At 40.5% G+C, this 13,498-nt stretch overlaps 2 protein-coding genes across 3 annotated transcripts in view; one reads left to right on the top strand and one right to left on the bottom strand.

Moving 5' to 3' along the window:
- The window catches only part of wdpcp (WD repeat containing planar cell polarity effector), a 73,530-nt gene extending 69,485 nt beyond the window's left edge, over window positions 1–4,045 (bottom strand). Inside the window, exons 1-2 of one of the 2 annotated variants that reach the window (XM_062520244.1) lie at window positions 3,473–4,045; window positions 3,372–3,392 (exon numbers count right to left, since the gene is read on the bottom strand). The gene's annotated coding sequence lies outside the window, so the exon portion shown is untranslated. Of the gene's footprint in view, window positions 1–3,371 lie in introns of both variants that reach the window. The other variant, XM_062520243.1, reaches the window with a different exon arrangement.
- A 296-nt stretch (window positions 4,046–4,341) lies between these two features.
- mdh1ab (malate dehydrogenase 1Ab, NAD (soluble)) lies at window positions 4,342–11,557 on the top strand. The gene is made up of 9 exons (XM_062520247.1): window positions 4,342–4,414; window positions 5,185–5,283; window positions 5,391–5,487; window positions 6,329–6,504; window positions 9,512–9,634; window positions 9,782–9,958; window positions 10,259–10,372; window positions 10,839–10,928; window positions 11,143–11,557. The coding sequence occupies exons 1-9, from the start codon at window positions 4,412–4,414 to the stop codon at window positions 11,263–11,265; spliced, it is 1,002 nt and encodes a 333-aa protein (XP_062376231.1). The 5' UTR covers window positions 4,342–4,411; the 3' UTR covers window positions 11,266–11,557.
- Window positions 11,558–13,498: the final 1,941 nt, after the last annotated feature.

The raw sequence follows: 13,498 nt of genomic DNA, 5'->3' as shown, positions 1-13,498 counted from the left end.
TGAGCTTCCATTTCCCTAAACTCCCAGTCTTGACTTTTGTTGATTGGCTGGAACAGTTTTCTTATGTTTCGCTTGTTTCCTGTTCCTTGAGCCAGGACTCTGTATGGAGACCATTTTTGTGTACAGTGTACACACAGAATGGAGAGCTAGAGGATCGTGTGCTATTAAGATATTCACTAATTGTGACAAAAAGTGTCACTTAAATTTGTTTACGGCACTTTCAACTTGAATCCGTTTTTACACTGGTGACAGTCATACATGTCAACATGAATGCAGCTGCAACCATCACATAGTTTCACGATTAATGCACCAGCTGTTGATCATACCATATTCACAAGTGACAAGAGTCTCGGACACGTTCACCCAATCCAAAATGGCAGCTGTGACATCTAGCTTCAAACACCTCCCTTAATCTTTTAATTTCTTTTCCATCGCACATCTCATTCGGATGAAATAATGTCACAGAGTGCTGGTGCTGTCAGTCAAACTAAACAAAACAAAGGGCCTTTTAGGTGGTGTCAGCATATGTGAAGTGACAAGAGACAGGTGGCTTTTTTTTTTGTTTTTCTATCAACAATCTCAGCGTAATCTGCCACAAGAAATGGCAAATCAGTATAAATGTGAGACAAACCAGTGCTTGTTCCTTAAAATGTCAATCTTCATATTATTTTTCTGTAGCAAATAGCCAGCTCAAACACATGGCTGAACAAGTTTGATAATTGATTTTTGGACGTAAAATTGCATATAATTGGATACAGGGTTGGAAGTAACTACAGTAGTTACATGTAATGGAATTATATACAGTAAATTATTATGTTTTTTGAGAAGCCCTTTTCTACATGTTTCACTGATTTTCCAATACAATGTAATAGATAACTTTGATAAAGTAACCTATTTAAATTATTGTGTAATAGTTAGATTGCTACAAGGTTTCAAGCAACCCATTACATTTCAAAAGTAACCTTCCTTGCTTGGATCAGTTCTATTTTAAGGCTTACAATGTGCCCACTGACCTGTGCTAATAGTCCTCTCTTGGGTCTGTTGAGTAAGTATGCAAGAAAGACTAGCCAACTCTATTAAAAAAAAAACTTCATGAAAAACAAGCTCATATATCCAGTAAGAAGTAACCAGAACTAATGTAAAAATTCCACTGCCAAAAAGTGTAGTCTGGTATACAGATGAGTTATCTCACTCTCTACCCCAATTGAACCAAATGCACTCAAAGCCAACTATTAGAATCTTAAAAAAAAAAAAACATATTAATCACAAGCTTAACAGGGATCCTCTCAACAGCTGCTCTGCTAGTTTCCTTGTCAATGCATCAATTCCCTCAATCTTCTCATTAAGTTTTAACAAAGTCAAACAGTTGATTTCACACAATGATGTTACAAACTGATGAGTATGAGAGACAGAAGATACAGAAGAGAGCAGAAGATACAGCTCTCTCTGTATCTTCTGCTACTCTTTGCTGCACTGAAAACTGTCCCTTTATGTTTGCTGTGTCTCTTTTAGGCCTGTAGACTAGAGGTTTCTGCTGATGTAATTAAGGCCTCGGCACAGGCCCACACAACGAAAAGCGAAAATGGGTGAGAGCATCTTTACTGAAGGAGAACTATCATTTTTTAAGTAAGACGATTGTTCCTAAAATGTCAGGCAACTGGCAGTGAGTACAAGAGCAGAGGCAAGCTATAGTTGATATCTCAGGTCAAGTGGAGTTTTAAGAACGTTAAGCTATACCACTAGAGGTATGCAGTAGCTGTGAAAGTAGCCAAATAAAACAGGAATATTTGTCTAAGGTTAATGCTTCACAAACAGCACACTGTAATGGGTACCTCTAATGGAACACCAGTCAAACATCAGGTCAAAAAAACATTTTGGAGTTCAGAGACCATTATGCTGATTAACATCTAACATTACGTTCGGACATTTTGCTTGTGTGTCTTAGTCAATAGCTACGTTACAGCAAGAGTAGAACAGACTTATCAAGATCTACCAAAAGGGTATTGGGTATCACTATGGCCTCACACAGGTAAGGCAATGTGGGAGAATAATCATACAGCAGAAGCCAGATGAACCGGCATGCCCCTTATGATTATCTTAAGGGAGACGGCTATTTAATGACAAGCACAGAGCTTCTGTTCAAGCAGGGCTTTTGCAAAAAAGAGTTCAATTCATTCGTCCAAAGTCTGTAATCTAGACTTACATATTTTCTAGATACAATTCATCTTTATTTACCTATTCTGTGGGCAAAGAAGTACACCTGAGGCAGACAGAGCAGTGGTATATGTCCTAGATGGACATTTATACCAGGACTTCACTTCACTTCGTCACTCAGTGCCCAATGTAACGGCAGGCATCATAATAATCTTTTTATGCACAATTAGTTATGGCTATTATGGGCACATGTGCCCTTGGACACCTGTTCATCTAGAGAAATCTTGGCATTGGCATCTTGGCACAGTTTGTCTGCATGACCTAACGGACATCTTCCACTGAATCTATCACATGACAGCTGCAATAAATGCCCTACAGAGCAGATGCACACACAAACTGTAGGCCTTGCCTTTTCTATGAATGAATGATGAACATGCCTTATATCAAATATATTATATTGAACAAAGAAGGGTGCAGACAGTCACAGACACCCATTTGTAGGCTATTAGTGGAAATAGAATTGCCCTTTAATGCACTAGGTATCCTTCGATGTTTAGGGAAGCATATTCTTGAAGTAGTCAGCCATAGGTCTTCCTCTTAAGAGTTAAACAAAGAGTGAGGTGAGGAGGTGAAACAGAATCTACAGTTGCTTTGTTCTGCTGGTGTAATGAGGCTGTAATGACCTCATGCAATATTCAGCAACAGGATCGTCTGTCCTTGGCCCCCTAAAAGAAAATTGTTTTCCCACCAGAGCCTAAATTGCCTGTAGGCCTACACTCTCACCGTAAGCTACTGTAATGTAAAATGGCAAGGGACCAAGTGGCCCAAGTATAGACCAATTTTGTTTATTTATTTGTAGCCTACAGGGTGCATCACTTTGTCAAGCGTGATACATTTAACTCTGAAGTTTTACACTGACCTCTCTTCTAAGGATAGGTAAGATTCTATTTAAGACGTTCGGCAAATTCATTAAAAGCTGGCAGGACAAATAACGGCATAACAAATGCAGCCAAATAGTAGCCTAATGGAAAGATTCATATCAGGGAACTTCAGGGAGTATGATGCACTTTTGTAATTCTGCGCACGAGCTGTGACCTGTGCAACAACCAACATAGCACTGTTGATGATCTGTCAGGAAAAGTAAACTGAATTGCATACGAGTAAGTCATTTGCTGAGGCATCATTTCTCTTCATCATGACAACTAGAGTGGCCTTACCTGAAAAAAGAATCTGGTGTTCTGTAAGTGTTGTATGAAATCAGTCAGATGCACTTAAATTTGATCAGTTGGTGGATTAATCGATCCTCAAGAAAAGTTACCGTTAACGTTTCTCTAAATGGACAGCATTAGAACATGCATTGTCGGTGTCTTGCGTGAAATCATCCAAACTCCCAATTCAAAGGCAAAGTAGCTACTGAGCTACTGGCTAACTAAACTTGAATTATGTTAGCAATCAATATTGCAACGCAAATAAACGTCTTTACAGTACTGGAATGATGAAGGTGATTTTAAGGGGTCTGTCGTGGACACAGCTATCACTTGCATTTCCAAACCTGGCTAGGCTAACAAGCTAACAAATGTGCAGGGATTGAGTGCTTCGTGTCCAAGCAACCAAACAGCAAACCCGAGTATTTCGATGCGAGTTTGTTGAAGTCATGCTAAGCAAAAATTTACGGTAATTAGCCTAACATTACGGCAAATATGACCTTCCTGGTTGGACACGCGAATGCATTTTTGTTACATAATATCTCTAAATTGGGAATTTCGGAGACTCCTCGATACAATGTGTTTTTAAACCGTAATAGCAACATTCCATCTCCCGGTGATAATCTACACATTTCATCAACTCAGAGAAGACGTTATCCTCCAAGCAGAGTAGGCTATTAATGGCCCGTTTATAATCACATATAAGTTCTGTGTATTACTCATTGTATTGCTTTGAGGATAGGCTATCGCTGTAAAATGTTGCATTCCCCCCACTAATTCTCAGAATAGGGAGGAACTTCATTTTTAAGTTTGTGTCCAACTGGTGGTTTAGTGTGTTGACACTGATTGTAGGCAATGTAGTCATTAACTTATCTGACTAAACGTCTCCCTTTGGCTTTACAATACTGGTGAACTACGAGTCCCACAAGCCAGCACACTAGCTACCATCGTGCTTTTAACCCGTGATCATCTCCCTCGTCTACAACAGAAGGTGACCTCCGTGACGGTTGAGAAGTGGGAGTGCTGTGGTTGAGAGTTGCTGTTACCCGAAGATGGTAAGTGCAAGATTGTTCGAGCACAAGTTGTTTTATTAAGTGTTTGTAACAAGTGTAAATAGTGTATGAATGGTCCAGTTTTCATTTTGACTAAATTTAAAATCACGTTTTGAAAAGAGTAAGACTGACTTGGATAGCAAGTCAAAACTTGCATCATCCATGTAATGTCAACGTTACAATGTAACCTTACAGGTTGTCGAGTGGAACAATTTGCATAAATTTGTGCAGTTTATCTTTAATCTGGCCAAGTCATGTTGAAATGTGATTTTGTTACTTTTGTTAATGGGCTGCGCGTGGAAACTTAGCTGCCCTGCGGGCATTGTTGGGTTTTACCATGGAGCGCATTAGCGGCTCCAGTTTTGAATCGTTGTCAGCTTCCTGACGCACAGTTTAGTTTGATTAACCTCAACCTGTTTTGACCTGGAATTATGTTTGTTTCTGCAAACTCAAAATTATCAGATGTCGTAGCATATAGGTTAGTACTAGCTGGTTGATAAACTTTAAATGTAGGAATAGGTTGGATAACGATATGCATGAACTTGGGAAGGAATGAATGGAAAGTCTGCATGCCTAAAAATACATCTCCCTTACTACGTCACTCAGAAGTCAAGCTCTGATCACTAGAAATGTAGTCTATTTTTAAGGTCCAACGTGGTGAGCCTCGTGAGCTTCGTTAGAGTGTACACGCGGGTAGTCTATTTTGCATGGCTAGAGAGCTCTGACCTCTCTTCTCTCAAAGATGAATGTTTTGACACGTTATCTTTTCGCAGTCTGACCCAATTAAAGTGTTGGTGACCGGCGCCGCTGGACAGATTGCCTATTCTCTCCTTTACAGCATTGCAAAGGGAGATGTCTTTGGCAAAGAGCAGGTAAACGTTTTGTTATGACTTACGTAATGCAGAGATTGGGATTCACTTTGTCGATTGATGCATTTTATGTTCAGTCTTATATATGGCCACTTTCCCCCCATTTTTAGCCCATCATCCTTGTCCTGTTGGACATTGGACCCATGATGCCAGTCCTGGATGGTGTTGTTATGGAATTGCAGGACTGTGCCCTCCCACTTCTGAGAGGTGACCAGATACATGTTTGTCATTCATCATATTACATTTTTTCCGGTTCACAAATACTCAAATATACCTCTTCGGATTTTCATCAATGTGAAGTACAGGGTGTGTCCCCTCTTTTTAGGCTACATGTGGGATGTCTTTGTAGACTCCATTAACTAGGAATCCTGTTTCATGTGATGCTCTTAAGCGTGAGGCACTTTTAGCAAACAGTATTGTGAGCCAGTATTTTCTTTAATCTCTGCAATTGTTCGGTTCTTTTTTTGAGCAAGGGGCCTCAGTCAGAGACCTCTGTATGTATGCACAGACCCCGTTTGTGCTGCAAAAACAATGTGGGCCCAGAGACTGAGTATGTGAAAATGCAGGGCTCTGATTGGTTGCTTTCTGATCCCCCGCCTTACTAAAACCCTATACAAGCTTAGACGCTACGGACAGACAAGACGCATCCAATGCCACCTCCTATCTTGAATTAGAGAGGCCATTGCCACCAAAACATTTCACTTAAATATGTATTGGCTTCACTGCTTGGTTCTCAGTTATGATTGTAAAAATAGAGCCTGCTATTTTTAGTGAGAGAAGTCTTGTTTGTGCTGTAGTGGCTCTCTTTGATTTAGTAATTTGAGCTTATACTTTAATTCGAAGCCAAGAAGAGCACGATTGACAATTTATTGACACACGTGGGGGTCTTTGGCTCCAAAAATTGAGCTAAAACTATTTGGATTTAAAAAAGCAGGTCATTCAGCCACAGTCAAAAGCATATTGTGTAATTTTTTTCACGTCTTTTAAACATTACTGTTGAGTTTCAAACATAAGTTTTAAACATCACTGACTTTTTTGTTTTCTGCAGAGGTCATTCCCACCGACAAGGAGGAGGTCGGTTTCAAGGACCTTGACGTTGCCATTTTGGTGGGCTCTATGCCCAGGCGGGATGGCATGGAGAGGAAGGATCTACTGAAGGCCAACGTTGCTATCTTCAAGGCCCAGGGATCAGCCCTGGACAAGTATGCCAAGAAAACTGTCAAGGTAGCGTGAAAGGTTTCACACTATGTAGCAATAGAATATCAATAGAATATCAAAAGGTTACATTTGTTTAAGATAAGCTAATAAGCTTACATTTATAAGCTTATATTTTGTTCTCTGCTTTTCAAAAAAGAATGGGTTGACTGCATTAATGGATGAAAACATGAGGTTATTGACAGGGCCAGCTCTAAGCAGGGGCTAGGATGGGCTAAACTCAACCAAGCGTTGTGTCTTGCCCATCCAAAAATACTTTTTTTGCACCTGCACGTAGCCTAAAACTCTGAGAAACTAAATGAGTTGGTGTTGGGCAGATTGGTAGTTAACTGGTACATGGCTGTGCAGTAGGGCTATGTATGTCTAGGGTATGTGTGTTCGGTAAACCCCTCTCTCCTGTTGCCTTATAGGAAAGTCTGGCCATTTTTTCACATAGATCTCTGTTTCTTGAAGTCACTGTTGAAATGAGAGGGGAAAAAAACAAAACACAAAACCATAGATACAGCCAGGGAGCTTCTGTGCTACCCTCTGGGGTGCATGATTTTAAAGACCCCTTCCCAGAGTGTAGCACTGTAGCCTGTCTGCTGGCTGCAGGGATGGACCAAAATATATCAAAAATGTGTTTTAAAATAAGATATCAAATGCCCTAATTTTAAGTATCGTCAGTACACTCACTCTATTGATTAAATAGACAATGTTTGAGAGCAAAAGTTTTTCTCTGCCTACGAGACATGCCATAACCTGTCAACAGATCAACTATGCGGATATTGCGGACCTGCCTGTTCCATCTCGTAGCCTAAATACTGTATCAGAGATGCCCTCAAAAAGTCACAACTGAACTTGTCAAGTGGTTGGAGAGAACTTTCATCAATGCATGCTCAGATTGAGCAATGTTGCAGGGCAACCACATAACAGGTTCCATGTATTCCGATTGGATGATTAAAGGGAATACATTGGAGAGGGAGTGTAGTGTGTGTGTGTGTGTGTGTGTGTGTGTGTGTGTGTGTGTGTGTGTGTGTGTGTGAGCAACCGACAAGTTACTACTCGTTTTTATTTGTGTTTGTGTTTGTGTCAATTTTGATCTAATTTAACCGCTTTGCTATAGCCCACCCTAACTTTCTTCCAACATACAATACCCAAATGTAGTAGGATAGGACCAGCCCTACCCTGGTTATTGATGAGAAATATCTAATGAGTTTTTTTGTGATGCTGACAGTTACAACTTTGAAGCAGCCTCTGTCAAACATTCAGTAAATCACTATGGGCCGAATTCTCCCATTTACGCGTACATTTTGTGTAAGGCTGTTTTTATGGGCTGCAAGTTATAGACTTGTCCTTAGACTCTGACGACCCGGGTTCAATCCCCAACAAGGTTCTATTTTCATAGCTTTCAAGTGACTGAAATCAGTGACCGTTTTTCGGCGACGACGAACAATTCTTTTTTGTTAATGGTTTTTAATAACAAACTATCTGGAACAAACAGATGAATAAACAAACATTTTGAAATAAAGACAAATTATCATTTGCTTATAAGCAGTCCAACAGATCGTCACAAACTCACGATCGGGCAGGCAAATCTCCCTTCTTCCTGCTACGCGCATGCGCAGGACAGATCGCAATCCCAGAATGCAGTTGTCCTTGATGTGGGCGGGGCTTGATGTCAAGTGAGCTGTACTTGGTTTTTATGGGCTGCAAGTTACGGACTTTCCAGTCACACACATTCTCTCAATCCTGCTTCTGTCACACCCACAGTGCACAAGTTTGAAGTCAAAGCGGCCTAATGAAAGAGGCATGACTTATTTAAAATAGAACCAGACTGATCCAGCACCTCGTTAATTAGGGGTCCAAGCAGAAAAACTGCCAGTGTTTTTGCTTTGATTATTAACCCTTTCATAATATCATTTATCTGCAGCCATAACTGTAACCGGTACAGATACCAAATATTCACCACAGGTCCTAAATCAGTGCTGTGATGACGACTTTATGTCATGTTAGAGCTGAAGATGCACAGTCCGCATGCCCCAATATCCAAATGGGGTGATTATAAGGGGGTTTCCCTATTTAACAATGTAGCCTCATTTAAGGTAATGTCGGGGAATATGCCACCTTGTGACACAGTAATGGGGGGAAAAACAAAGCCATATCAGCATATTAGGCATCAAACTTGATACTGTAATGTTAATTTGTAACATTATGTGTGACCTACGTATTTAGAACTAGGCCTACTGCTGACGAGCAATATGCTGTTTCATCTTGTAGTGGCAATGGACCTAAATACAGCCCTCAGATGCATTTAGCTGGAGAGGTGCTTAAGCCAGTGGCTGAATGCATGCAAGAGTTGTATACCTGAGAAACGCCTGGATTTTGGAGTAGCTCCTACCAAACTGGCTTCATGGCACGCAGGCAGGGTGAAAAGCACTTAGTTACACGCTTTTTGTTGTTGTTGTAGTTGCCCCGTTTGAGAGAATTTGCCACTATGTCCCGGAGGAGTCGAGCTGAATTCACAAATAGTCCACTCTTGAGCCATCGCTTACTGTATGTATAAGTCCAGGGAACTGTGACATGACGTCTCAAGAAAAATGCAGATGTACTGTACTGATTGGTTGTTATTTCTGCAAAATTGCGCACTGCCCTCTCTAAACACCCTCCTTCTCCTGTAGCATTTTATCAGTGCTCTTTTAAAGGGTGGTGCTTAATTACTTGCCACACAAAGGCATACCCAGAAAGCAGACAAGACATCCAGATGTTGCAAAGTTTTAAAATATTTGCTACAATATTTTGGCCTCAATGTCTGGACTTATTTTTATATACCAATGCACAGATGTATGTCTATGATTATGGTTGTAATTTGTCAATCCTCAATGGCATACAATGGAATGATATGATGCCATACAATGGAAACCCATCAAAGGTCAATACCATTGGTCAAGCACAATCAATGTATGTCATTGTCCTGCGTTAATTTTAAGATTTGAGTTTATATTGTGTTAATATGAATGTATTTATTTTAAATAAGGTCCTTGTGGTCGGCAACCCAGCTAACACCAACTGCCTGATTGCTGCCAAGTCTGCCCCATCCATCCCCAAGGAGAACTTCTCCTGCTTGACCCGTTTGGACCATAACAGGGCCCGTTCTCAGGTGGGTGCTGTTCTGAGACATTCTGCTCTCATTCATTTGTTTACCCCGAAATTAAAATATTGTGGATGGGTCATTTCAGTGACCTGTGAATCTCCACGGTCATCGACTGACGTAAATGACACATGCTCTCCCTGTTGGTACCACTAGGTGGCAATGCGCTGTGGCATTACAGCAGACGGTGTGAAGAATGTAATCATCTGGGGCAACCACTCCTCTACCCAATACCCTGATGTCCACCACTGCAAGGTTCACATTAAGGGCAAAGATGAGGCGGCCTTTGATGCAGTGGCAGATGATGCCTGGCTGAAGGGAGACTTCATCTCTGTAAGTCCCACTTTGGGTGTGTGTGTGTGTGTGTGTGTGTTGGGGTCCTGACCTGATTCCTGAGCTTGGTCTGTCACGTCAAACGGAAGCATACAGGTGGGAACTGTAAACGTCTGCGAGCTTGGATGTAGAACAACATAAATCAACATCTCCTTGACACTTAAGCGAACAGAGAACTGTCATGAAGTTGGAATATAGTGCTATATTTTTCATAATATTCAAAATACAAGGCTTGCTGAGAAGCTTCCTTTGCTTTATTGTTGTTTATTTGTTTGTTTTGTGTCCGCTCATCTCCTGTAGACAGTCCAGCAGCGCGGAGCTGCCGTGATCAAGGCCAGGAAGCTGTCCAGCGCCATGTCTGCTGCTAAGGCCATCTGCGACCACATGAGGGACATCTGGAGCGGCACTGCTGATGTCAGTAGTGATCGAAAACAGTGTTATTAGACATCACTGTTGTCTAAACATATCACCCTATGTGTTCATGAATTTGTACATATAATAGAATGGCAGGAACTGATTTCACCATTTCACCCACCATGCACAGTATGTCCTCCCGCTCCCCCCTACCCCCCCATCAAAGGTCATATCAGGACATGGGATCATAATTTGATCCTTTGCATCAGATTATGTGATCTCACTTGCCCGTTTTAAGATAATTAAAAATACATGAAATGAAATGTATGGTCTAGACAAGTCTCAACAATGTTGTACATTCACAATACATTGTGCTCCTAGTTCAGTCTACTAGTAAAATACAATGGCACATTCACCATCAAGTTATTCCATAATGAGTTGAACTGAAGTCCCAATGGTGTGTCAGGTCTATCAAATGGGACTTTGTACTCTGTCAAGGTTAACTCTAGATTAACTCTATTTTCAGGGTGAGTTCATTTCAATGGGTGTCTACTCCTCTGGCAACTCCTATGGCGTCCCTGAAGACCTAATCTACTCATTCCCTGTTACTATCAAGGTAAGACTGTAAGACACTTGGTCAACCTTGTCGTGATGTCGAGTTGGTTAATTGATTAGCCTTGTGTGGCATCCAATGTGACATCGCACAGGTACTAGTTATGTAATTTGCTGACATACAGAGTGTGAACGTGGCACTTAAGATCGCCATCACAATTGTACAATACATACTCAGGTTTGCTATTTGTCAATTGCTTACATTGAAATTCCCACAGAATAAGACCTGGAAGATTGTTGATGCGCTGCCAATCAATGAGTTCTCCCGCGCCAAGTTGGATGCCACTGCAGCTGAACTGGTAGAGGAGAGGGACACAGCTGTTGCCTTCCTGTCTGCTTGACTAGAGCCCCAACTACCAACACCACAGCACTTAGACAGCCAGAAACCTCCAGACCCTCGTCTGTGAAGCACTCCTAAATGGTTCTGTATGCAATACAGTGTATGTGCGCGCGAATGTATGTGTTTGTGAGTCATTGTGAACTACATTGACATTTCATCTGTTACATAAATGGAACAGGTCCATATTCAAAACCTGGGAGGAATGTTTCTTTAGCTGAGAATGATGCACTAGATGTACAGTCACTGTAACGGTTCATTATTGAGTCCAACCATTAAAAAACAGACTAAGTCCACCTCATGCTTTTATACTCTTGATTTGTACAGTCATGATGTCCTGCACTTTTGAATGACCACCAATAATGGCTGATTAAAAAGAAAGAGGTAAAGGCTTTGTTCACAAGTGGTGCCAGTCATACAGTCAAGTCATCTTTCACTATGTTAGGGAACTATAATTGACAGAATGCTGGAAGATTCCACGTACCAAATAGAGGTTTGGGCTCACTCATTCTTAGTCTGAATAAAGAAAGAAACACTTTCCTACATTGTGTGTATTCACCGTTGACCTTTGACAGCTTTTCATACTATTTGCCGAAACAAAAACAGCCAACATGTACTCAAAATATTGGAACTCGATCAAGATTTTTGGAAACCCATGCCAGGTGATTATGGGTGGTATTTTAATGTGCTTGTGTTTAAAAAGTGTGCAACTGCACTTTTCAGCCGACACATATTCTGCCCTCGATTTAAAGTGTGTAAATGAAAGCAGATTAAAAAAAGAAAAAAAAAAACTTGAGAGTTTGAAGGAAGAGGAAAAGATTCAAAGTATACTTTGAAGAATCGAAAAGATAAACAAATGTGTTCTTTACACCTTCTTCTTACTATGTTCTATATCATAATTTTGACCATCAGAATTGATATGCGTTGTTAAAAATGGAGAACATTTTGTCCAAACCTTTGACTGGTGCTGTACAGAATTCTGTACAGTTTTCTGTATTTAATGTTGAAATAGACAAATTAGGCATTATCAAATTAGATATGCACTGATTTGCGTACATTTTAAAACACAAAATCTGAGCTTTGGATAAAGCCGGGTTCAAAATTATTATTTTTTTCATGGTGCTAACATATTAGATGGGAGAAAATTACAGAGGGATTTATGGATATCTACTTCTGTTGTCCTGTAAATCAGAATATACTGTCAATAGCCTTTTGTTTTGGCCATGTTTAAGAACAAAAGGTCATATATATCAGGTCAGGAATAATATATCAACCGACCCCTCTGTAAAGATCTTGTAAATATAGTTTGGTCGCCTATAAGACTGGAAAGTTTGGTGCATGTAAGTGCTTCAGAAGTGGAGATAACATAATTTAAGATAAAACTTGGCTCCAAATTGTTCTGCATTATGCTCATGTGAAACTCATGTGAAAACCTTTGACAACACCCAGCATTATCTCACTGTTCTTGCAAATGCCCATAGGAGCACAATGTAATACTTACACCAAGGCATCGCATGCATTCATTTGCCTTACTGGTAGGTACTTCACATTGATCTAACATGATTCTGTTGGATGAATTCATTGCTGTGGCAAAATATCAGTTGAACATAACAACATTGTGTTTGAAAGAAAAATATTTGTTTGTTTAGTTTAATGTTTTGTGGTTTTGTAAATGTGACAAACCCTCTTTTGCCTTCCCCCCTGTATACGCTTACCCTACTGGACTCAATTGGAATGATTATGAACACACACAGACACACACACACACAGTTCTTGGGTACCTATAGCAGTTGAACCGATATCGGCTCCTGAGGTTCAGTGTCGGTATTCAATGGTACTTTTTTCAGTACCGGTACTGGCTCCTGAGATTCAGTGTCGGTATTCAATGGTAGCCTACTTTTTTCAGTACCCTTACTTTATCTGTGTTCTGACATTTGCCTCTCTTCCTGCGAACATCAGCAGAACATGAGATAAGATCTACACCTATGTGTATGTGTAAGTGTTTGTGGTTTTGCATCTGTATGTGCCACCTCCAACACTCACCGCGCCTATACCTGAACGAACTGTTCAAACGACTTACTCGTAACCATGATACTTTTTAATAGTATTTGTCACTTGAACAATTTAAAGTCTTTTTAAACCATTTTGAATGGATCCAGCTCACTCACGATTCAGAACGATGGGAGCATTTAAATGCACCCAACTGTCAGTTTTATTTTAAGTTCTTACCAGGGATA

The sequence above is a fragment of the Sardina pilchardus genome, chromosome 18, assembly GCF_963854185.1.
Source record: "Sardina pilchardus chromosome 18, fSarPil1.1, whole genome shotgun sequence".
Lineage (NCBI taxonomy): Eukaryota > Metazoa > Chordata > Actinopteri > Clupeiformes > Clupeidae > Sardina > Sardina pilchardus.
The sequence above is the reverse complement of the archived record's forward strand: the minus strand, read 5'-3'. Positions and strand labels throughout refer to the sequence as shown.